Source organism: Lagenorhynchus albirostris, chromosome 1 (genome assembly GCF_949774975.1).
Source record: "Lagenorhynchus albirostris chromosome 1, mLagAlb1.1, whole genome shotgun sequence".
Lineage (NCBI taxonomy): Eukaryota > Metazoa > Chordata > Mammalia > Artiodactyla > Delphinidae > Lagenorhynchus > Lagenorhynchus albirostris.
In genome coordinates this window covers 25,475,752-25,500,884 of record NC_083095.1, presented here as the reverse complement: position 1 = coordinate 25,500,884, position 25,133 = coordinate 25,475,752, and the positions used below count along the sequence as shown (strand labels likewise).

Sequence of the window (25,133 nt, the reverse complement as noted above, 5' to 3'; positions counted from 1 at the left end):
CTGAGAGAATTGTGCCCTCCCCTCACAGATTAAGATAATGAGTCCAGAGAGAAGGGGACTCGTCCAGCACCACACAGCTTGTCAGTGGTACAGCTGGGACGAGAGGCCGGGTCTTCAGCCAGGGGGCAGTGCTCCCTCTGTTAACCACACGGCCCTGCTTTGCCATAAGCACTGTTATTCCACAACCTGAAGTGCTGACAGGCTGCTGAATGCTGTCACCAAGGCAGATTTGTAGTGGTCCCAAGAGACGGGGCAGATGCTTCACTGTTCTGTACAAAATAACTGGGAGGGAAAGAGAAGGCACCAAGGAAGCAGCAGCTTTATTAGGAGTCTAGGCATGTCTGGGAAACCCAGTTCAGTCACAGAGAACAAAGGCTAATATTGGTACAGGAATGCAGGAAACTGGCATTACAGAATATCCTCTCGAAAACCAACATGAAACTAAAACCTCCATCTTAATAGCCTAACAGAAAAGCTGCTGAGTTTAGCCCCGGTGAAACTTGTGGAAGGTTCTAGTGAAATAATGAGATTTGTGCAGAAAAGGAGAGCTTCCTCCAGCAATGCTGAATCTGCGCTCCATATAAGGTTAGGGGTCTAGGTGGGAGGGAAAGGTAAGGGGGATGCTCTCATCTCTCACACAAGGCCACCTCGGGGTGCAAGTGAGAGAGGAACCAGTTTTTGTACAAAGGGAAGACCATGGCAGCAGAGGGACGCTGGCGATCTCTGTCATGAGGCGGAGGACTCTGTACAGTGTGAGGGCGCCTCCAACAGGTCCTGGCAACACTGGCAGCGCTTCCTGAGGCCCCTTGGGAGAAGCCATTCCGGTTCTGTCCTGACTTCCTTCAGAGCAAAACTGCCAATGTCCAGCACCAAGTCCAGGGTCATAATTAGCTGAGGGGAATGGAGTGGCCACCCTAGCACACCTGTACCTCTCAGTCGAGGAGACTTCCTTTCTGGAGCAGTCACTTTCCGCAGACCAAGAGAGATCTTGCCCAATATGGGCCCAATCTAGAAATTATTCCCACCTTCACATGAGCACCAGGTGGAGAGATTCTCTCATGAGGCAAAGCTTTAGATCTTGCCCCTCAGATGATGGCCCCTGGACAGAAGATCGGTCTGAAGCTGTCGGTGCGCAGGTGCTAGTCTCTGTCCCACGGGTAGTAGGCACTGCCTGCTGACGATGGGCCCAAGCGATGTCATGCTTAACTCTCCCAAGAAGAGCGCTCTCTACTTTCACAGGCAGGAAAGGAAGAAATGAGGCAGGTTTCAAGGGAGCTGATGCCACTTAATTCTTCCATCGAATTTGCTGTGAAAAAAACAAACAATGATCAGTTTTTCACTGATCCTTACAGATAGGCAGATGGAATTCGATAAAACAAGGCCCACAGCTAGGTAATGTAAGGAAAAGAAGGATGCAGGGGGGAGGTTGAGAAAAAAATTTTTTTAATGTGGGAGGGAGTTCATTTATTTAGAGATGGATTAAATACCTATTCTGTATCTTACAAGCCTGATTTAGGGCATTTATTCTGGTTCTGCCTGCCTGAGGACAAAGATTCACTAGCTTTAGCTTGTGGAAGGTTCCAAAATATCTAACAGGGACCTACGCTCCACATTAACAATAAGCTCAGCAATTTTCTGCTATGAGAGATGAGTCAGCTGTGTTCCCCAAATAGCTAAAATCTATTTCACCCACTTCTCTCTCCCAACAGGAAAGTCACATCCAGCCCCAGGCAACTATGCAGTTTGGATATTCTGAATCTGTAACGTTTGTTTCTAGACTCCCAGTAGTTAGTCCTTCCTACCTGCTAGGTGTAACAATGATCAGAGGGCTACAATTGTCAGCCAAGGTCCCCACATCACCCTTATGTCATCCCATATCTCAGGAATGACTTCTGCTGTTCTAACCAGTGCTTTTGCCCTGTAGGCCCATAGGAGACCCTTATCAAGAGATCCACAGGCTTGGCTGACAGCAATCCCATCCAGGCCGTGGGAATATAAACTCAGTGCTACTCTATGAACTGTTTACTGACACTGCTGGAGGCGTAAGCTGCAGCTGCTCACCGAGCTGTTGAGAATGGCATCAATCTTCTCCTCCTCGGCAGATCCTTTATCCACCTTGCTCCTGTACACCAGCAACTGCTGACGATCCTTCAGGTCCCGGCAAGTCTATCACCAAAACAGACAACAATAAAAACCACCAATCAGCCTTCTCCAGAAGGGCCTTTTTCCTTTTGTCACTCCCGTTTTGAGCTAAGTTTCAAGGAGAAGCCAGGAAGCTACAGTGGGATAGCAGTGGGGTCAAGCACCCACTGAACTTCATGCTGAAGAGAAGTCTACAGAGGTTACGTGGCTTGATTCAGTTCTATGAATTCTCCGAGTGCAACGAATTTATAAAAGCAGAGAGAAACCAGTCAGAGGGCTGGGAAAATCATACAGGAGTGCTGGTCTCCAAACTAACTCTAGCCAGACCACTTTATCCACTGACAGACGAACCTCAGGATCTAGGACTTGAGACTATAATCTCCCACTTCCCACTGAGGTCTAACTCAGGGTTTTCATTTCTTATGGACTCACATCAATGACGACATCATGACACTTGAACTTGGTGGCTAAGTTCAACTTTGTGTCCACATCTTCTACCAGATTGACATACTCCTGTAATATCTGTGAAAAGAAGTACTTCTGATTAATGATTCCCAGATGTATTAAACCCAGAGCTCTAAAAGGTAGAAAAAAAAATCCTGAAGAAGGAAAAGAGTCAGTATCTGCAGTCTACAATTCCCATCATCAACCACAGGACTAGTTTTGCAGAGGGAAATGAGGTAGACTCTCTGCAGTACCTCCATGCTCCCCCAGGAAAGAAGGGAAGGGCCCATTCCTCCTTATCCCAGAGCTAGATACCCATGCCAGCAACAGGTATGCCCTAGACCTGACCCCGTGCTGTGCCCCCTTGCTCCTTGATGTCCTTTCTCATTAAGTTCTCTTTTTGCATCATGTGAATAGTATGTCAGTACTCCACCCGGGCTAAACACAGTAGATGCTCCTCAGAGAGGGCAGACTTGGATTACTTCTTAAGGGCAGAGGAGAACTTCCTTCCCTGGCCTTTTCTATGTCAAGGTACAGTACAACCATTATGCTACCTTTAAGATAAGACCAGAGCAGGTCAAGTCTCCCATCGCTGAGCACTAGAGGCTGAAAGTTAGGTTTCCTAGAAGATCCTGTACCCTCTAAGAGCCATTACCTGGACAGGGGCACTGTTCTTGTGCAAAATTTCCACAACGCGATGGAAGCCAATGGGTGCTCTCTTCTTGGTATAGCCCAGCCAGTTCTGCAAAAGGAAGATGGGGCAGCCGTGGGTAGGCCAGACATCTGAGCTAATCTCCCTATGTTTTATGGTCAGACTAGAGTAACATGGTGATGAGGAGTGGATGAATGGGAGGCGGGGGAGAGAGAAATGAAGAGAGATGAGAGTTTCAGAAAAGTCAAGGAACTCAGGAGGGTGGAAAAAAGTCAGAGGTATGAAATAAGTTCTTAGATCTATAGGCACAAATGCAGAAAAATGTCTGTGAAATACGGCTAAATAAAATAAGCAATTTACTTAACAATCCTTGTAGTATGAACTTATCTGGGTAGACTAATCCTACCCTTTACATCTTTATATTCATATAAATGTTTACTTGTCAGTTCATGAGGAAAGGTCTGGAAAGCCACCCGTCAAACTCTTCACACTGCTTGCCTTGAGGAAGGGACTGAGAAAGGAACAGGTGGACAATGGAAGAGGAACTTCACTCTTTACCCTCTACACTGTCATATCGTGTTTGATTTTGACACAGGCATATATTGCTTTGGTAGTTAATGTAGCCAATTAAATAACTAACAAAGGGGGAGAACAAGAAACTGTCAAACCCATAATGGAAAAATGGATATTTAAACATAAACTAATAGAGACATGACAACCAAATGTAATGTAAGATCCTTGACTGGATCCTGACAGCAAACAAAAACAAACAAAAAACAGCTCTAAAGAGCTAATTTATATGTATGATAATATTCTTATATTAATGTTAAATTTCTTGAGAATGATAATATTGTGGTTACAAATGAGATAAATGCTTAAGTAATTAAAGGAAAAGTATCATGGTATCTGCAACTTACTTTCAAATGTTTCAGCAAAAGAAAAAAGCATATGGCAAAAATGTTAACAAATTAGTGAAGCAGGTGAAGGCTGTTAACTATTCTTTCAGCTTTTCTTTAGGTTTGAAACTTTGGAAAATAAAAATCTGAAGGAAAAATGTCTACCAGTAACTAGAACTTGAGAACTCCCAGAAGGCACGGGATGACAAGATGGTATCGCCAAGGCATCAGCAGCATGGAACAGTCCCAGGGCACCCACCTTTGTGGTAAAGAGGGCATCGACATCATGCCAGGCCCGAAGCTTGGCGCGAGCAGCCAGGGCTGTCAGCACATACTGTTTTTCTGGGATCTAGAAAACAGAGGCCAGGGGAAATTAAGGAGGAGTAGAAATGCATCAGGGGATGTGCTTGAGAATTTGGAAAGATAGGCAAAAATATTCCCTGGTGTTGATTCTGCCTCTTAAAATCCACAAATCTCTCAGGTTTCCAAGCCCCAGCACTGCTGCAGGCCATTCGGTTAAAGCCTTCCCTCACTTCCCACAAACTTACTCCATTTTCCCCTTAACCTTGAATGTTAAGGGACTTACTACTGTGCAGGGATAGAAAGCAACATCCACTCCATGCAGTTACTCTGATACTACTTTTACCAAACACTGACTAATTTATATCTACCTTAAATGTCTTCTTCAGGTTGACTGGACTGCTGAATGTGCCCTAGGATGAAAGTGAAGAAGGAATTTTAGTGGTATTTCTCAAATACTACCAATCTCCCCTTTTCTTTTCCACTACATAGACAGTCTACATTTCACTCCGCAACCATTTAAACCCGGAAATTAATTTAAGAGAAAAGCTCCGTCAGGTCTAACTGGATATCACCATAACCCAGCTTAAGAGGGCTGGATTAATAGGTATGGTGTATTTCCCAACTGTATGCTAATCCTGTTATCATTATGATCATGCCCACCTATAGTCATTAAATTTACACCTCTTCAAAAAATTTTTTTAAAGTACCCACAAGTAACTATCCCCCGCTGCTCTTCTCTGTACTGTGCGAATCCATTTGAAATGGAACCTTTGAACAAAGACTGCTATGGGAGCAGCATCGCTCCATGCCAGCTCACTGGAAGCCATGCAAACCCTTACAGACCTCTTTTCTCTTCTTGGTTCACCCCTGCTGAGAGCCGGGAAGGCTTCCCAGATGGATTGCCGAGAATTACGCACACCCATTGTAAATAGGATATGCTGAAGTACTGGCTTTGAAATATGCTCGTCTTGTGCAGTGAGAATGTGTGGGGCCTTTCTTTCACGTTCTGCCTGTACCTCAGCCTCTGTGTAGTGGTAGAAGCAGGAGTAGAAAAGCGTCGTCACTAACGGCATGTTGAGGATAGAAGCTTTGCGGGGGTGCTTCCGGAAGATTTCAGTCTGTCCTGCTGATTCTAGATGTCGATCATTTGCCTGTGGTGGCATGAGCCAAGTGAAAAAAAGGACAATGTCCATGGAGTAGAGGCAGGAGAGAAGCCTTTAATATTACAGCAGTTGTGCTTCCTACCCTAGGAAAGAGGCAAAGAAGAGAAAAAGAAAAGGAATTGCCTAGGATGGCCCAGAGGAGCTTAAAATCCAGAAAATGATGACAGGCCCAAGTTGGATGGAGGAAGACCAGAGAAATAGTGATGAAATGGAGTTCTGGGAAATACTTCCAGGTTAATAGCAAGTGAGAAGAAAAAGGATGCCTGAAGACAATGGACAGAAGGCTACCACGTAGAGAGAGAGAATGAAAGGCTCTTAGAAAATGTAACAGGAAATGACCTATGTGGGCAGAGCAGAAGTCTCCTAGCTGCTGAATGGCAGTGAGCTTTGGCACTGAAGCAGAAAGTGTAGAGACAAGGAGTCTAACCTCGATAATGATCTGACGTTCCAGGAGCGTGTAATGGTCTTGTATGTGTGCAGAATCTTCTGCTGAAAATGGCAAACTGGGAGAGGGCCAGAAGGTTAGTACCTCATTCTCTACTCAAACAGGAAACAAACCCAACTAAACCAAATCACCACTGTAAGCATAAAAAGCTCATGGGGCTTCATAAATCTGATCTCAGTTCACCTTTAGAGCATCCCTGAAAGGCAGAGAGAGAGAAAGCAGAAAATAGAGGAGACCGTTGGCTGGGATTTTATATTTAAGGTTTTGTCAATTCGAGAAGGAGCCTGAACGTCCACGAAATATACAGTCACTGGTGATTATGCTGAGGAATGAATTAGAATCCCCTCATTGTGGGAGTTGGAATGTTTTGTTTTTTGTTTTTTTTTTGTGGTACGCGGGCCTCTCACTGCTGTGGCCTCTCCCATTATGGAGCACAGGCTCCGGACGCGCAGGCTCAGCGGCCATGGCTCACGGGCCCAGCTGCTCCGCGGCATGTGGGATCTTCCCGGACTGGGGCACGAACCCGTGTCCCCTAGCATGGGCAGGCGGACTCTCAATCACTGCGCCACCAGGGAAGCCCTGGAATGTTTGATGAACGAGTCACTTAGCTAGTGAGTGAGCCTAGCCAGCTGCCTGTCATCCACATCCCCGTGAAGCACAGCGGTTCCTATCATTGCTTAATGTCAATGCTTAACTCTCCTTAAGGGGCACTTACATTTGTTAGCAATTTTTTTTTTGAGCAATTTTTATTGGGGTATAGTTGCTTTACAATGTTGTGTTAGTTTCTGCTGTACAGCTAAGTGAATCATGTGAGCCATTTTTTAATGCAGAGTAATAAGGTAAAATCAAGTTACACAGCACGGTGGTATGTTTGTAGATTAGTAAAGATCTCAGAGCTCTACATAATGTCAAGGGTCCCATCTTCAACACTACATTATATTTTTACACATGAAGAAGTTGAGGGACAAATAGTGTGTTGCCTAAAAGGTATATGGTAAGTCAATGGGTAAGGCCAGGAATAGAAGCCAGATTTTAAACTCCCAGTTCCCAGACCTTCCTTCAGAAAGTGCTGCCTTATTCCCCTACTCCACTCACTCCAGGAAGAATTCTGAAATTCAATTACACTCTCCCAGATAAGTGTGATCCCCAGCCAATTTTTAGAAGAGATAAAGAAGCCAGCAAAAGGTTCCAGTTACTTCACTATTCTAACTTATCTTTGTTTACGAGAGGCCATATGACGCATCAGCTCAGTAGCTGATAAAGTTAAAATTACGGATTGCATTGAAATAAACAAATTTCTAAATGTGAAACCTGGAAATCATGTCACATGAGGAATGACTAAAACAACTGTGACCACTGAACCTCGAGCAAGGTCTACTGGGTAGACTCCACATCTGTCTTGACAGATACAGGGAAGCAAGTTTTAGCTCAATATAAGGAAGCACTTTCCAATAATGAAGGCTGTCTGACAATAAAATAAGCTACTTTCCAGAGAACTGTGTGCCCCATCATATAGCTTTAGAAGAAAACTCTCTACATTGTCCTTATTATTCTCAACTTACCACCTATCAGAGAAAACTCTGTGGGGGACTAGTGTTTGGAACCACTGAATGAGATGATCATTAACGATGCTTGTATGATCCATTGTTAGCCTTTCCCTGCAACCATCTATCCATTCTACCCTTTTTTAGTCTCTTCATTGCTCTGTATAAGAGTATTTATAGTTAAAAACATTTCTCCCCCACTTACCCAATGCAGGTCTTAAGAAATTCTTTTCGTTTCTCGGGGTCCTGAATGTTCAAATGCTCTCGATAATGGGTTAGCTACAAAAAACAGAGAAAGGCTTTGAGCTATTTCTTTTCCTCAGAAGGGCAAGGTAGCTCTGTAAGTAGATTTCCCATGCTTAAAAACTAAATTCTCATTACCAGAGATTCCTCTGTGAATAGATGAGGGGGCAGGGGGTGGGGAGGAGGGCAAAGAATGATTCAAAATTATTATCTCTAACTGCATTATCCAATATGGTAGCCACTAGCCACTAGTTTCAAGAAAAAGTTGTTCTTAGGAAATCTTCATATTCTACGGGGATAAACTAAAAGCAGACTCTCAGCTTTGCCAATTGCAAAGTTTACAAGGTTGAAAAACTCCCAATTTATATACAACAGCATGCATGATAAATCATCTTCAATTCAAACATAATACAGAATATGAAGAAAATATGAAAGTTTTAGATAAAAATAAGTTATGCAAAACACATTTATTTTCACTGATTAATCAAACTTCAAAATAACAAACTTTATAAGAATGCTATTTGAAGAAAATTCCTTATAGTTTTGAACCTACAGAAATTAAAAATGTAAACAAAAAGTTTTTCAAAATGATTACTACAGATTCCCAATCATTTTGAGTAGATTTAGATAAAGGGTTTTTGAGATTTTCCCATGCCCTGAATATTAAGTACAAGTTCCTTTTACAAAATATTACTGAAAAACATTTTCCTGAATTATATTCTGTTGCGCAAAGAAGGTTAAAAATATATTACCACCAATGTGTGGTACAGCGACTAAAAGGACAATCCTGACATTGACGGCACTGAGAAATTCTTACCCCTGCACTATAATGTTCAACTTTTTAAATGGATCACTGAAGTCTGAATAATACAATTACATTTTTGGTAAAATTTCAGATTTATTCTTGTATTCCAGGAGTTTCTTCTCTAATGGTGAAAATTTGCCCCAAATCAACTTTAACAGTCATTGAGCTCTCAGCCAAAATGTGTATTGGGTGCACCACCAGCAGCCTGACCTATCTTCCTTCATGACCTGTATCTGGTTTCTTATCCCTCTTTGCTTTCAGTATTATCTTTAGTATTAGAAGCCAAAACCCCAAAGCTCCAACAAACCAAGAATTGAAAACAACTAGAAATTAAGAGACAAACTCCAAATTGACCAGGCCAATTTTCATTCAGCTATTAAAAAAAAAATTATTCATAAGCCCAATCAAAACAGCATATAAAAATAAACAAAATGGTACATCATTTGGATTGTTTTTAGGCTTCCCAGATGCCTTTCTCTCCTGGATATAATCAATACCAAAGGAAAGAAAATATTCAATCAGTTTGGGTCTTGGAGGCTGGGTTTTGGCTTAGACTTCTGTTAAAGAGGCCCCCAACTGAAACAAAGGCCACACTTACCGCAAGCTCTTCTGTTCTATCTAGGAACCTGGGAAGAAGCAGAAGGCAGCAGGGCATTTTTATTTATTGATGTGTGGCAGTATAACCTCACAAAATAGGATGACTGCTCTAAAAGAAACACAATTCAAACTCATTTGCCTCTATACATAAGATAAACCCTTCTCTTCTTAAACTCTCTACTAATCAGCAACACCTTGAGAACACATGGTGGATCAGGTATCATCGTTCCCCCATCTACCTAGCTGAGCAAAGAGCAAAGAAGACACTGCAGGGCACTAATAACTGTAATGTTAACAGATCTGACAGAAAGGCTCAGAGCCTCCGCAAAACCTTAGCCCACAGCAGTCTTCTGTTTCTTGTTTTTTTTTTTTAAATACAGCTGAAGAGTTTTTTTTTTAATAAATGTATTTATTTGTTTATTTATTTTTGGCTGCATTGGGTCTTCGTTGCTGCGCACAGGCTTTCTCTGGTTGCGGCGAGTGGGGGCTGCTCTTCATTGTGGTGCGCAGTGGTGGCTTCTCTTGTTGCGGAGCACGGGCTCTAGGCGCGCAGGCTTCAGTAGTTGTGGCTCGCAGGCTCCGTAGTCGTGGCTCGTGGGATCTAGAGCGCAGGCTCAGTAGTTGTGGCGCACGGGCTTAGTTGCTCCATGGCATATGGGATCTTCCTGGACCAGGGCTCGAACCCGTATTCACTGCATTGGCAGGCGGATTCTTAACCACCGCGCCACCAGGGAAGCCCTGGTTTTTTGGGGTTTTTTTTTTGTGCTACGCGGGCCTCTCACTGCTGTGGCCTCTCCCGTTGCGGAGCACAGGTTCCGGACGTGCAGGCTCAGTGGCCATGGCTCACGGGCCCAGCTGATCCACAGCATGTGGGATCCTCCCGGACCGGGGCACGAACCCACGTCCCCTGCATCGGCAGGCGGACTCTCAACCACTGCACCACCAGGGAAGCCCCCTGTTTTTTGTTTTTTTAAAGATGAAAACACTTTTCTCTGTCATTACAATCTTGGAAACAGATTGTCTATACTGCCCTCTGTTGTTTTCAGGTACAGCATACAATGTGTTTGGTCTCTCCCCAAAGATGGTAAGGCCTTGGAGAACAAGGACTTGTCTTCTTACCTTAAATGGACCACTATAATTAACATCACTAATTTGGCATAGAGGTGATACTTAATAAAGCCTTGTTGATTGGGAGGGAAAGAAGGAAGGAAAGAAGGAAGGAGGGAGGGAGGAAAGGGTTGGGGGAACAACCTGTCTCGATGAACATGTCTTCTGCAAATTCCTGGCTAACCATCTGTAATCTTGATCCTGCCCAGGTGACCTGCTTTCCCCACCTTAGTCTTCGGGGCAGCTCATCACTGTGCTGAAGCCGTGGGGTAAATGAAGTTACCTTGGGCCACATGTCAGCCTAAACAGAGGTTCCAGCCCCTTCTGATACTGAAGAAAGGACATAAAATAGCCCCTACCAGTTGAAATGAGACAGGGAAGAAACACATGATAGAAGAGAGCCGCCCCCAGTAGATACGCCTACCTCTTGCCTCTCTACCTATCAAAATCCTACCTAGTCTCACAGGCCCAACTGAATTCCTAATCACTTCCATGAGGCTCTCCGCAGATATCCTGACTGAAAATTATATATGCTGCTTCTGCTCTTCCACTGTACTTCTCACTGGCATCACTGGGGACCAAGTAATAAAAGATACCTTTATTCTAGGTCTTTTGTAAGAAAATACGTCATAAATATTAATACTACAGACTAGGCATTATGCTGAGTGTTTATACACACGAACTCTTTTCATCTTCATAATGACCTGTGAGGTGGGTATCATCATCTCCATTTTACAGATGTGAAAACTGATGCTTGGAGAGGTTGAGTAACTTGCTCAAGGTCACGCTATGAACTAAGTGGTGGAGACAATATTCAACGCAGGTGCTTGACCCCAGAGCCTGGTTCTTAACCACCTGCTGCATGGTCACTTTATCACAGGTTGTGGTACATTATTAGTTATCTCATCACGTTTCTTTTTTTCTTTTTGGCCGTGCTGCACGGCTTGCAGGATCTTAATTCCCTAACCCAGACTGAACCCTGGCCATGGCAGTGAAAGTGCCAAGTCCTAACCACTGGATCGCCAAGGAATTCTCCCATCACGTCTCAATATCCTGTCTGATAAGCATTTCCATAAAAGAGGGGCAGTGTCTTCTCTTTCTCTGTATTATCGCCCAGAGTGCTTTGAACAAAGTACTTAACGAACTTTATAGACCAGATTATCAGTTCTTACCTAAAGAGGTCCAAAAGTAGCTTTTGATCCCCTATCTCCTTAAGGAAGTGAATGAGATGTCTCAGGGCGACCTGCCGTACCTCCAGCTCTCGGAAGAGGATCTCTAGCAGGCAGGAAGAAGGAGTTAGATGGGGAAAGATTAAAGCCTATTACTCAATAGGAAATTGCTCTCCCTACTCACACATTCCAAACATGATCTCCTCAAAATCCACCAGAAGCTAGGAATGGTTTTCTATGGTGCCCATCCCTATGGCTCAACCCACCAGCAACATACTCCATGGTCCAGGGCAATGCTTAGCCTTTGTGCTAACTTTCAGTTCTCACCAACCCAAACATCAGGCACTGAGCATGGACTTTCACGTCCTCAAACCCACATAGCCATCTGTCTGTCCAATAAATGGAGGGGCTTTGTAGTTACTGTGGTTATCACCCTAAAGGAAGAACAACTGCCCTCAGGGTTGTGATGTGTATTCAGAAGTCTCAGGCCACCCCAGCTGTCCCTAAAGTAGACTTGATGCTGGTAAATTCTGGTATGAAAGCCACAATGCCATTCTCCCTTCAAATGTAGTAGACACCTTACTGACTGAAGATTTCCCTTAAACCATGCTCACCTTTGCTCAATGTCCTCTTCAGGAAGATCAGAACCTAGAGGAAAAAGAGAACTAAGAATGAATTATCCTGTGTAACCTTCCAAACACAAGGCCCTGCCTGAGCACCTGATGTCTAGGAATGAGGCCAGCAACTCATTAGGAATCTCTGCCGGTCTATAATAGGTTTCTCTATGTGATAGAAGGACAGGTGATGGACATATGGAATAAGCTGTGTCTTGGGAGTCCACATACCTGTGCCCCTACTGGTGAGAGGCACCTCCCTCCCTGTGTGAGAAGCTGCTCTCACATCTCTCCTCCCTCAGATTATTTTTGAGAACACGAAGTGGCCAACCTACTGCTTCTGGGTCATAATCAAGAGTGCCACACAAAATGCATATCCTGCCAGCTAAGCCTTAGAACACGTACTTCTGAGAATCTTCCACTTCAAGAGGAAACCCAAGGTCTCTACTTGACATTACCAACAAGGACCTACTGTATAGCACAGAGAACTATACCCAATAGAATCTGAAAAAGAATAGCTACATATATAACTGAATCACTTCACTGTACACCCGAAACTAACACAACACTGTAAATCAACTATACTTCAAATAAATAGGTTTTTAAAAGATCTATTCTGATTAGACTTTCAGAAACAAATGAAAACAATACTTAAACAACAAACAAAACCCACAACTCACCGCAGTAATGACGTTTCCATCATGCATGCTTACTGCTTCTTCTAGGAGTTGTAGCTTGTCCTGTAAGGAGCGGAATCTTTCCAGGGAGCAGACCTGGCAGAGTAAGAACAGAATTGGTGTGCAAGGAAGACAATTTCCTATATTCTTTTGTCACTGGATACTGAAGAATGGGCAAGAATAAACTAAAATGTCCCCAAGGAGAGCTTCTTTGTTTTTACACAACAGCCCCCAGCACTCTATGAGCCAAGAGATTCCCATCATACCCTCCCTAGTTCAGCCTTATGCCCTAGAAGATGCTAATGTCCTGATGAACTCTTGCCAAAGTCAACGGGTAGAGAGCTCACTTGTTCTCTTTTCCTCTTTTTCTTTAAATCTGTTTTTTCGGTTTGTTTGTTTGTTTTTTTTCAAACCCTTGTGTCGAGGGCCGACTTCAGTAGGTCGCAGCGAGGGAGCTGCTCTGCTACGAACGAGACACTGATCCAGAAGCAGGTCGTCTACGAATAGTTTAGGACCAGGTTCCCCAGGAACGTGTGGTGTGTGATGGGCAAGGCGGTGGCTGCCTTTCCAGCAGCGCCTTATGTCCTAGGACGAAGGGCTCTCTGCACCGGACCCCGGTCCCGAAGTTCCACAGGATACGCCACGCCACTGGGGACAGTGGGGGACCAGCTATCTGAGGCCAACTTGTTCTCTTTTTAATGGGGCATAATTTACATAGCATAAAATCTACCCTATTTAAGTGTACAGTTCAGTGAGTTTGGCAAGTAAATAATTCCATGTAACTACTACCGCAATCAAGATACAGTACATTTCCATCACCCCAGGAAGTTCCCTTGTCCACTCTGATGTCAATACCCTTCTCCCATCCCTACCCCCCAACAACCACTGATCTGTTTTGTCACTAAAATTTTGCCTTTTCTAGACTTTCAGAAAAACAGAATCATACAATATGTACTCTTTTGTATCTGGCTTTTCACTCAATATAATGTTTCTGAGATGCATCTATATGTTGTGGTATTAGTAGTTTGCTCCTATTTACTGCTGAGTAGTTTTCCATTGTATGGGCATACCACAAGTTTTTAATCCATTTACTTACTGATGGATATTTGAGTTATTTCCACTTTAGGGGCTGTAACAAATAAAGTTACTATGAACATCTGAGTACAAGTCTTTGTATGAACATATTTTCATTCCTCCTGGATTGTAAATGTCTAGTAGTGAAACTAAATGTGTTTAATTTTGTAAGAAACTGTCAGACTACTTCCCAAAGTAGTTTTACCATTCTACCTTCCTGCTTGCACTGTATGAGAGTTCCAGCTGCTCCGCATCCTCCCAATGCGTGGTAAGATCAGTATTTTTAAATTTAGCCATTACAGTGGCTGTATAGTGATATCTCAGTTTTAATTCATGTTTTCTTGATAACTGATAATGTTGAGCATCTTTTCAAGTGATTATCGGCCACTTATGTATCTTTTTTGTGATATAACTAGTCAAATCTTGAGCCAATTTTTATTTTAAAAGATTTATTTATTATTTATTTATTTAATTTATTTTTGGCTTCGTCAGTTCTTAGTTGTGGCACACGGTATCTTGGTAGAGGCATGCAGGATCTTTCGTTGCCACGTGGGCTATTCGTTGCGGCGCGTGGGCTTCTCTCTAGCTGTGGCGTGTGGGTTTTCTGTCTCTAGTTGTGGCGTGCAGGCTCCAGGGTGTGTGGGCTCTGTAGTTTGCAGCACACAGTCTCTCTAGTTGAGGCACACGAGCTCAGTAGTTGTGCCTCGTGGGCTTAGTTGACCCATGGCATGTGGGATCTTAGCTCCCTGACCAGGGATCAAACCTGCGTCCCCTGCATTGTAAGGCAGATTCTTTACCACTGGACCACCAGTGAAGTCCCCTTGAGCCAATTTTTAAATTGGATTGTTTGGGACTTCCCTAGTGGTGCAGCAGTTAAGAATCTACCTGCCAATGCAGAGGACATGGATTTGATCCCTGGTCCGGGAAGATCCCACATGCTGCGGAACAACTAAGCCCGTGTGCCACAACTACTGAAGCCTGTGCACCTAGAGCCCGTCTGCTACAACTACTGAAGCCCACGCGCCTAGAGCCCGTGCTCCACAAGGGAAGCCACCACAATGAGAAGCCAGCGCACTGCAACGAAGAGTAGCCCACGCTTGCCGCAACTAGAGAAAGCCTGCGCACAGCAACAAAGACCCAACGCAGCCAAAAAGATTTTAAAAAGTTTAAAAAAAAACAAATTGGATGTTTATCTTCTTATTACTGAAGATAATTCATTATATTTTATATATTCTGGATAAAATCCTTTATTACACATGTATTTTGCACATATTTTCTCCTAGCTATGGTCTTTTTGTGATTTCTTTCGTTTGTTTGTTCATTTGTATTTATTTCATTTTATTTATTTTTGGCTGCACTGGGTCTTCGTTGCTGCATGAGGGCTTTCTCTAACTGCATCAAGTGGGGGCTACTCTTCGTTGAGATGCACGGGCTTCTCATTGCAGTGGTTTCTCTCGTTGTGGCGCATGGGCTCTAGGCATGCAGGCTTCAGTAGTTGTGGCTTGTGGGTTCTAGAGCGCAGGCTCAGTAGTTGTGGTGCACGGGCTTAGCTGCTCCATGGCATGTGGGATCTTCCCGGACCAGGGCTCAAACCCATGTCCCCTGCATTGGCAGGCAGATTCTTAACCACTGTGCCACCAGGGAAGCCCGTCTTTTTGTGTTTTTAACAGTGTTTTTAAAGAACAAAAGTTCTGGGCTTCCCTGGTGGCACAGTGGTTGAGAGTCCGCCTGCCGATGCAGGGGACGCGGGTTCGTGCCCCGGTCCGGGAGGATCCCACATGCCGTGGAGCGGCTGGGCCCGTGAGCCATGGCCGCTGAGCCTGCGGGTCCGGAGCCTGTGCTCCGCAACAGGAGAGGCCACAACAGTGAGAGGCCCGCGTACTGCAAAAAAAAAAAAAAAAGAACAAAAGTTCTTAATTTTGGTGAAGTCCATCTTTTCAATTTTTCCCTTTCCATTTGATGGGTTTTCTGTGCTTAGGTAATAAGTCTTTGCCTAACCCAAGGTCACAAAGATTTTCACCTATATTTTCTTCTAGTTTTATAGTTTTAGCACTTATTCTACATTTAGGTTTATGATCCATTTTGATCCATTAATTATTATGATGTCAATTCTCCCAAAATTGGTATATTCAATGCAATCCCAATCAAAATCCCAGTAGCTCTTTTGTAGACACTGACAAGCTGATAGTAAAATTTATATGGAAATACAAAGGATCTAGAATAGCTGAAATAATTTTGGAAGGGAAGAATAAAGCTGAATAACTTATATTACCTGATTGCAAGATTTATCACAAAGCTACAATAATCAAGGCCTTGGTAATGGCATAAGGATAGACAAATAAATCAATCAACCAGAAGAGAGTCCAAAAAGAGACCTACATATATATGGCCAATTCATTTTTGACAAAGGCACCAAAGTAATTCAATGTGGAAAGAATAGTCTTTTCAACAAATACTGCTGGAACAAATGGAGAACCACATGGGAAATAATGAATGTCAATTTTTACCTCACACCATATACAAAAGTTAACTCACAATGGATCAGACCTAAACATAAAAGATTGTTCTCACGCTTACAGGCACTACTTTTCACTCTCATCCATCACTCTTTCCCCCCTTCCCCATCAAAGCGACACTAAACCCTGGAGAATCAGAAATTTTGCAGCTGACTTGTCTTCTTAGTGGATTGATTTTCCTCCTGAAAACCACTTCATTTAACAAATATAACTGAAGAGAAAGGTCAAGCTGTCCAGCTTCCCAAAAAATCTCACAAGAATTCTCTCCCCAGTGGCCTTACCTTGCCCTTCCGAAGGCGTCGCACTGTGTCACTGGGGCTCCAATCATTGCTGTAATCCTGAAATATTAGCAACACATGAATCCCAGGAAGTTAAGATCAGAATTGTAAGTGTGCCTGCTCCTCATCTCAAACTCATAAACTTAGTCCCTAAAGGGAAGATATTTTGTGGAAGGAAATGGATGAAAAAATAAGAACTGGGATGGTCTTGTTCTGAGTTTCTTAAGAAACTAGAACAGAGACAATATAGGCAGGAGGAGTTGGATCATACAGGGAATGGATCAACTAACAAAACCAGCAACGCTATGCCTAAGTGGTTCAGGATTTCAACCCCTAAATGCAGTTTTGGGACTCTAATTAACGGCTTTGCCAACAGAGGGAAAGAGAGGAACGTGTTCCTTTTTTGGACCTTATGATATCGTTTCTTCCTTTTGAATCGATTTGCTTTTTTATGTGCTTCATGGGAATATGAGTTCCACCAAGCTTCCAGACCACAGTGGTGATCAAAAGTTTCAAAGTACAACCTAAAAAAGGCAGCGTAATGGGTAAGGAAAGTGTGCCAGGACTGAATCAGAAAATAGAGATTCTGAGTCCAAGTTCTACCATTTAACTAGCTGTGAGACTCCAGGCAAGTTCTGTTTAGAAATCCAGTTTTCTTACCTATAAAAGGGGTTTAAAATCATACCTGCTCAAAGATTTGAGAAAATCAAGCAAGATACCATATGTCAAAGTATGTCAAACTGTGTAAAGATATAACACAGTGTAGGATATAACTCACCCTATACTCCCCCTTGGGTCTCCCTAGCTCTGGAGCATAGCTCTTGGCAGGTGTGTCCGACAGAGCTGAAAAAGAACAGGCAACTGATTCAGAAGGGCACCATCTCCTGCCATTCCCTTCCTCTACTGCTTCCTTCTCAGGCACATTTTTTTTTTTCATTTGGCTCCCAAGGTATCATTATGGCCCAAAGTAGATCCCATTCCTCCCCCAAAGACAGCATCCCTAGAAGTTACCCTTTGCCCCTGTAACCAGAATGGTCTTGACCTCCTTACTCAGCATCAGAAAATCTTTCTAATAATGACGACAGATTCAGAAGAAATGTCATCATCTAATTATCACTTGTCCCCATGACTCCCCAGGTTGTACCCCAGATCAGTAACATCTCCCACAGTAATCAAGAGAAGAGGGTCAATGCCTACCATCAGAGAGGGACTGGAAACTTCCAGGTCTAGTTCTCCCTACAGGTAAAGTACACATAAGGTCAACAGTTCATGTCAGAGCCATTCAGACTTGGTTAAGGATGCAGTGCACATAGAACTTTTTTATGCAATATGAGAACTTAAGGCTTAAAAAAGTTTTTATCCAACTTCAGAAATTTGAGGTGCTATGAAAAAAAAGGCACTGAGGAACAGTTTTTAAAATTGTGGTTAAAATATACATAACATAAACTTTACCATTTTTAAGTACACAGTTCAGTGGTACTGAGTACATCCACAATGTACAATCATCACTACTATCCATCTCCAGAAACTTCTCATCATCCCAAATTGAGACTGTACCCATTAAACATTACCTCCCATTCCTCCTCACTCTCATCCCCTGGTAACCACTATTCTACTTTCTATCTCTATGAATCTGACTATTCTAGGTATCTCACAGAAATGGAATCATACAGTATATGTCCTTGTATGTCTGGCTTAATTCACTTAGCATAATGTCCTCAAGGTTCATCCATGTTGTAGCATGTATGAGAATTTTGATCCTTTTTAATGCTGCATAATATTCCACTGCATATACGTGCCACATTTTGCTTATTCATTCTTCAGTCAATGGACATTTGGGTTGTTTCCATATTGTGGCTATTCTGAATCATGGTATTATGAACACTGGTGTATAAAAATACCTGTTCAAGTCCCTGCTTTGAACTCTTTTTGGTATATACCTAGAAGTGGCCTGCTGGATCATATGATTGTTCTATGTTGAATTTTTTGAGGAACTACCAAACTGTCTTCCACAGTGGTTGTACCATTTTATATTCCCACCAGCAGTGCACAAGGATTTCCAACAGAAACGCACAGGGGTAGGGAGGAATTTTGACCTAGGCAAATTTCTTCAGTACCTGTCACAGGGTTAATGTCAGTTTTGTTCATCATGTTCTAGAAACCCAGTCCAAGCCCTGTGAATTCCCCTCATTTCTGCCCTGCCTGATCCCCAATGGCCAGCTCCAAAGATTTTTTGTCCCTCAATAATCTTTTTCTTACAGAGTAAATGAAAATTATGGCCTCAGCGGGTTTTTTTAAAAAAAGAAAAGGACTCCCTGTCCCTTTAACCATCACTCTTTACCTCTAAAAAAGCTGCTCAGGGAGTAGGTAGAAGCAGGTTTGGGTAGTTGTGCATAGGAGGAGAAGCTGTTTCGGTTCTTTAGTTGTTCACGCTCATGGTTTGACCCACTATTACTAGCAGTCTCTTTGATGGACCATGAGATACCTGCAAGATAATAAGATCTAGATCAGTAATTCTCATCCAAAATAATGCCTTGGCATCCAGCATTCCAATAAACTCTAAAAGCTTTTCATTAGAGGCTCTGGTCTCTTGTCAACATGAACTTAAAAAATTGGGGCAGGGAGAAAGGACAGAATCAAATAGACCAATCAACAGAAAAAAGGGGCAAAGGAACTGCATAAATGGATCACAGAAAAGGAAATACAAGTGGCTATTAAACATGTGAAAAGATGCTCAACCTCACTCTTAATAAGAGAATTACACAAAATAAAAGTACACTGAGATACCACTGGCCCCCTATAAGACTGGCAAAGACCCAGAAGTTTGGTAATACCCTGTGTTGCCAAGGCTGTGGTGGAGAAAGGAATACTCTGACACTGCTGGTGGGAGTGCAAACTGGTGCAACCCCTGTGAAAGGCAACTTGGCAATATCTAACCAACACAGATGCAAATACTCTCTGCCAGTAATTCCACTCTAGGTATTGATCTTTCAGACACTCTTATATGGGCAAAATACAAGGTTATTGACTGCAATATAAACAACAGAAGATTGGAAACAATCTAAAGTTCATCAACAGTGGACTGGTTAAATAAATTATGAGAAATCCATACAACGTATACTATGCTGCTATTTTTGAAAAGGAAGAGGCAGAATGAGAAAGCTCTTTATGTACTGATATGGAAAGATCTTCAAGCTATACTGTCAAATAAAAGAGCAGGGTATAAAGTATGCTACCACTGGTGTAAAAAAGGGAGTAAAAATATATACTCCTATATGTATTTCCAAATGCAAAAAGAATCTTTAGATGAATACACAGAAAGCAAACAACAGCAGTTGTATTTTGGGTGGCCAGGGCCTGAGAACTGAGTAGATGTATGACAGTGGGGAAGGGAAACTTTTCACTGTGTGCCTTAAATACTTTTTACTTTTTAAATCATGTGACAGTATTTCCCAGTTTAAAAAAAAAAACCTTGGGCTTCCCTGGTGGCGCAGTGGTTGAGAATCTGCCTGCCAATGCAGGGGACATGGGTTCGAGCCCTGGTCTGGGAAGATCCCACATGCCCTGGAGCAACTAAGCCCATGCGCCACAACTACTGAGCCTGTGCTGTAGAGCCCGCGAGCCTAGAGCTCCGCAACAAGAAGCCTGAGCACGGCAGTGAGAAGCCCGAGCACCGCCCGCCAGCAGCAACGAAGGCCCGAGGCAGCCTAAATAAATAAATAAATAAATAAATAAATAAATGAAAATTTAAAAAAAAGTCAGATGGACTCTGTAAAGGTGTTAAGTGGTATTACAGAACAGCTAGGCAGTGAGACTTGGTGGCTAAGTAAATCAGTTCTGCTAGCCAGTTATGAGCATTTCAGTCAGCAGTTCCCAAATATGACTGCATATCAGAAGCATTTGCAGTGCTTATTATCAATTGAGACCCCACCCTACCCCCCAACCACCCCCATCCCCAAGATCTACTGAAGCAGAGTCTCTGGAGTGAAACCTAGAAATCTAATTTTAACAAGCACCCCAAATAAGTCTGAAATAGCCAGCCAAGCATTAGCCCTAGGGTAGCAGGCCTAGATAGCCATATGGAAAACTACTGCTGTACTTCCCCAGTATCTTCTCCTGGGTTAAATTTCCAGATGTGTGCTCATCTGAAAATAGTTTAGCCTCATTCCCTTCCCTGACAAGTATTGAGGAGACTTTACTAGTGGTAAGAACCCTGAATAATTAATCCTTCCTAGGGCCTCTTCTACTTACTTCCCACAGGTTCCCCGCTCCAGCTGACTCTCTCCAGGTCATCGTCATCATCATCATCATCTACGAAGTCTCGAAGGCTATTCACTGCCCGCTTGGATTCCTTTAACTGCAGACAGACATAAGGCAGGGCACTCAGGCAGTCATCACTTCTCACCTCTCCTTCTGACAGCCAAGAAGGCTGAGGAACTGGGTCTTGAAGATGGCCAACATTTTCACCCTCTGCAACTGAAAGCCTAGCCTGCTAGACATTTGCCAAGAAAACAATTTGCTTTTTAGCCAACACTGGAGTCCAGTGACAAAAGGTCAGGAGGAATCAAAACCGCTTTTGAATTCTAATCACACTCCTGGTATTGACTTGCTTTGTAGTGAGCTTATCCATCTCTCCAAAAATGAATCTGCTTCCCCATTTGTAAAATAGACACAATAAAGACAAACTTCCAATCCAGTTCATCCTTCAAAAATAATAAATTGGGCTTCCCTGGTGGCGTAGTGGTTAAGAGTCTGCCTGCCGATGCAGGGGACGCAGGTTCGTGCCCCAGTCCGGGAAGATCCCACATGCCGCGGAGCGGCTAGGCCCGTGAGCCATGGCCGTTGCGCCTGCGCGTCCGGAGCCTGTGCTCCGCAATGGAAGACGCCACAATAGTGAGAGGCCCGCGTACCGCAAAAAAAAAAAAAATAAATAAATAATAATAATAATAAATTATATCACATGATAAAAGACAGGGTTCTTGAAAAAAAAAACTCAAAGAAATCAATCATCTTAAGAATGTAAAGGAAAAAGGGCAGAGAGTTGATTTTTACAATCCCCCTCTTTTCTCAGGGTTCTTTTCCATGAAGATTTTTCTAAAGATCTGACTGAAAACACTTCTGAGCCTCATGGAGACAGGTTACTGAGGATGCAAGGGGAAGGGTACACAGTGGAAGAGGGTGAGACTTTCAGCAACTGTTCATGGAAACCTACCTGTGAGAGCTCATCATCTTCATCATCAAAGGTGAAAGCCTTGAACTTGGAGCTATTCCAATACTCCTCCTCATCACCCTTTGTCCGATTCATCTGGAGTGAGAGGAAGATAGATATATGTCCCTTTCTGGATTCCCCTCAAAAGAGCTCCAAAAGTTTTAAGTTCCTAGACTACAAACTCCCCACAGTAATCAGGGATGTGTGAAAGTGTCTGGTAAAGCAAATACTGAACATGCCATATAAAATCAGATCCTTGGGTCTCCAATCAAATCATACTTTTGATCCTCTGATTACCCACAAGTAGTCATTCATTCCTAGAGCTGCTACTTTCTTCACGGTACTCTCTCAGGTGCTGTAAGGAATATTTAAAGTGCAAAAAATAGTCCCTCTCTGAAGGACCCTACAATAGAAATCGGGTATTCAGCATAGGTTATGTATAAAGGTAATAGTACAAAGCAGGCAAGTGTTAAAAGAATGCATCACGAACTTTGCTGAATATACAATATCAATCAAAGCAAGAATATAACAGATAATAACTGCATTCATGTACTCAACATATATCTATTGAGTGCCATCTCTGAGGCACTGTTCTAGGCTCTGGGAATACTACAGTGAATAAAACTGACATATATCTTGCTCTCAAGTGTGCTTGTTAAATGCCTTAAGGCAAGCAAGCAATTAAAGGAAGCTAAATTATCCCCCTTGTATCTTCAAATCATGATTAATTTATTAACAAGTATTGGCCAAAATGTGGGAAATGAGGGCATGGCCAAAAAAGTATATAAAGAATCAGTCAAAACACAAGTCCCTCTCATAACTACTCTAAAATTAGATTTCACCCCGAAAAAAAGTTTTGCCTTAGAATTACAGACTAAATTATCAATGCCAACTGGATTAGAGTGAAAACTGATGTAAGCCAAGAACCAGGTACTGAACCTTCCACAGCACCCAAAATAACTCCAAAGGCTACAAAGTGTCAAATTCTAAAATATCAATTGGCTTTTTCTTTCATCTCAGTAGCACCTTTCTCAATAGAAGGTTAAGAAACACTCATCATGGCAGCCCCATTGAGGCTCCCAATGGCCCTTAACATACTCTGCTCTCACTGTGTTTTCAGGGGATCCAGGGATGGCAAAGGTAGGAAGAGAACTTTTTACTATCTGGTTCTTTCCCATTGCGGACATCACTAATTGATTTCTACTGAACCCAAATATGGCTTAAAAATCTTTTTGTATATTTAATCCAGGGAGTCAAAAACCAAATAAAAAAGCTAGCAGAAACAATAAAATCATCCCTTATATTGGAACAAGCATAGGCTTTGTAGTCAGGCAGACTTGAATTCAAATGTCGCTTCTCCAATTCTGAGCAAACTGGGTAAATATTGTTATTTACTTCTAAGCCTTGGAGAAAGTGATATCCTACCTCACAGGGTTGCAGTGAAGAATAGGAGTCAAGAAACAGCTAACAAACTGCCTAGCATAAAGTAAGTACTAAATGTTAGTTGTTTTTAGTATAGGATATCTTCTGCCATCTTTCTATCTCAGCCATCTGCAAAATTTGGGCATAACAATAGAAACCTACCTTTTAAGACTGGTGTGAGGCTTAAACCAGTTAAAACAATACATGTAAAACACATATGCTGACAGAAAATTAATGTTCAGTATTAATTTTTATTATTAATAAATCGCTATCTTGGAAAAAGCTAGAAGAATATTTCAAAGCATTCCTGAAGCTTAAAAAAATGTTGATACAAAAATTCTGAGTAGCCATTACAAACACTGAAGGTGTGCATACAGCAGGTGAATGCCTCTGATACAGATGCCGGTTTATAAAGCACTTTGTAATCCTCAGAACAACCCTGTAACGCAGGCCTGGCAGATTCCATTTCACTGATGAGGGAAATGAGACAAAAAAGGATTAATTATCGAAGTATTAAGCTAAAGCTAGCTGCTCCTAGCTAATCCAGGTTTTCTGTCTCCTGGGTCATTTCCACTCTGATTTGCATGGTCCTTTTATCACTCTAGGGAAAACGAGGGCAGGTCATTACTACAGTAAATAAATGTAAATATCTACGGATGGGCACAGAATGCGTCTAACAAACCCAAAAATCCACCAGAGGATTTCCGGAATCTTTTTTAACCATGCAGCAGCAGTGGACATCTGACACTCATCTGTACTTCTAGCGCCAAGTCAGAACACAGATTTACTTAGCAAGTAAAAAGATAATGATTTAATGGTTCTAGAATTTATAAAGCAACCAGGTACAATTTTAAGAGGGACTGAGAAAACTGCTTCAACATGATTTAAAATATTTCAAAGGCTTGTCCTTGTCGCTTGTTTACTGAGATCCCACCATATAGGGTAGTAGACCCGAGGGAAAAACAGGAACATAACAAAGAAAGGAAAACGATTCAACCAAAAATATCTATAATCAACACGCTCCCGGCCTTAGGACACGCCAGAAACCAGCTACTAATAAGTTACATTCGGATTCATTTATCATTTTTAGAGCCAGGCTACGAACTGAGACGAGGAAATGTGGGTTAGACTAATAAGACTCTATGGGCGAACGTCCAGGAAACACGGATCAACCGCAGTGGCCAGAGCCCAGAACCCTGGTACAGTAAATGCTCGTTCAAAATCCGTTGTCTGGCCTCACTCGCGGCCCCAAACCCCGAGTGGACAGCGGCCGCCTGCCCACGGGTCGCCGGGACTGGAGTAACAGAGTCAGGCCTGGGGGGCCTAGGGACGCCTCAGAGAACAGGGTGAAAGGATATGGATGCGGAGAGGCTTGACTTGGCCAGATATGTGGCCCAAGGGCTTTGGGACACCCTCACCTCTTCCACACCGAGCCCTCCCTCTCAGGTCAGCGTCAGAGTCCTCAACCGTTGGACCGGCCTTTCTAGACAGGCTATGCGGCATAGAAAAGAGGCGGAAAGGGATAGTTCCGGAGAGAGGCGGTCGGCTGTGGGGATGAAGACCGTGGGGTCAAAAAAACGGCCGCAGGGCATGCTAGAAGTTGTAGTTCCTTCCGCCTCTGTCATCGGGCGCTGCCTTGACGGGCCACAGGGGCCTGTTGACTACAACTCCCAGAATCCGCAGCGTACCGTGCTTAAGTCCTTTCCTCTACATTTTCCGCGGTTATCCTGCGGGTCAGTCAACAAGACTACAACTCCCATGAGGCTTAGCATGGCCGATTAAGGGTTCAGGGAAACAATGAGAAGTGTCCTTTGTGTCTCCACGGGTGAGGAA

The 25,133-nt window shown here is 43.0% G+C and overlaps 1 protein-coding gene across 1 annotated transcript; it reads right to left on the bottom strand.

Annotated features, from left to right (window-relative positions):
• Window positions 1-302: 302 nt before the first annotated feature.
• On the bottom strand, window positions 303-24,852 carry VIPAS39 (VPS33B interacting protein, apical-basolateral polarity regulator, spe-39 homolog). Its single transcript, XM_060128152.1, has 20 exons — window positions 24,719-24,852; window positions 21,882-21,974; window positions 20,921-21,026; window positions 19,011-19,154; window positions 17,867-17,905; window positions 17,448-17,512; window positions 16,673-16,729; window positions 12,805-12,897; window positions 12,125-12,158; window positions 11,514-11,616; window positions 9,236-9,263; window positions 7,795-7,868; window positions 6,028-6,103; window positions 5,454-5,588; window positions 4,806-4,847; window positions 4,394-4,483; window positions 3,242-3,328; window positions 2,575-2,664; window positions 2,062-2,166; window positions 303-1,306 (listed from the first exon to the last, which is right to left on the bottom strand). The coding sequence occupies exons 2-20, from the start codon at window positions 21,972-21,974 to the stop codon at window positions 1,286-1,288; spliced, it is 1,482 nt and encodes a 493-aa protein (XP_059984135.1). The 5' UTR covers window positions 24,719-24,852; the 3' UTR covers window positions 303-1,285.
• Between the last annotated feature and the right edge of the window lie 281 nt (window positions 24,853-25,133).

Excerpts from the sequence above, each read along its gene's own strand:
- VIPAS39 (XM_060128152.1), bottom strand. The coding sequence starts at position 21,974 with ATGAATCGGACAAAGGGTGATGAGGAGGAGTATTGGAATAGCTCCAAG. Across the intron at positions 17,513-17,866 it reads TTTCCAGTCCCTCTCTGATG|CTCTGTCGGACACACCTGCC; the intron begins GTAGGCATTGAC and ends GTTCTTTTTCAG. Across the intron at positions 9,264-11,513 it reads CTACTTTTGGACCTCTTTAG|GTTCCTAGATAGAACAGAAG; the intron begins GTAAGAACTGAT and ends GCTTCTTCCCAG.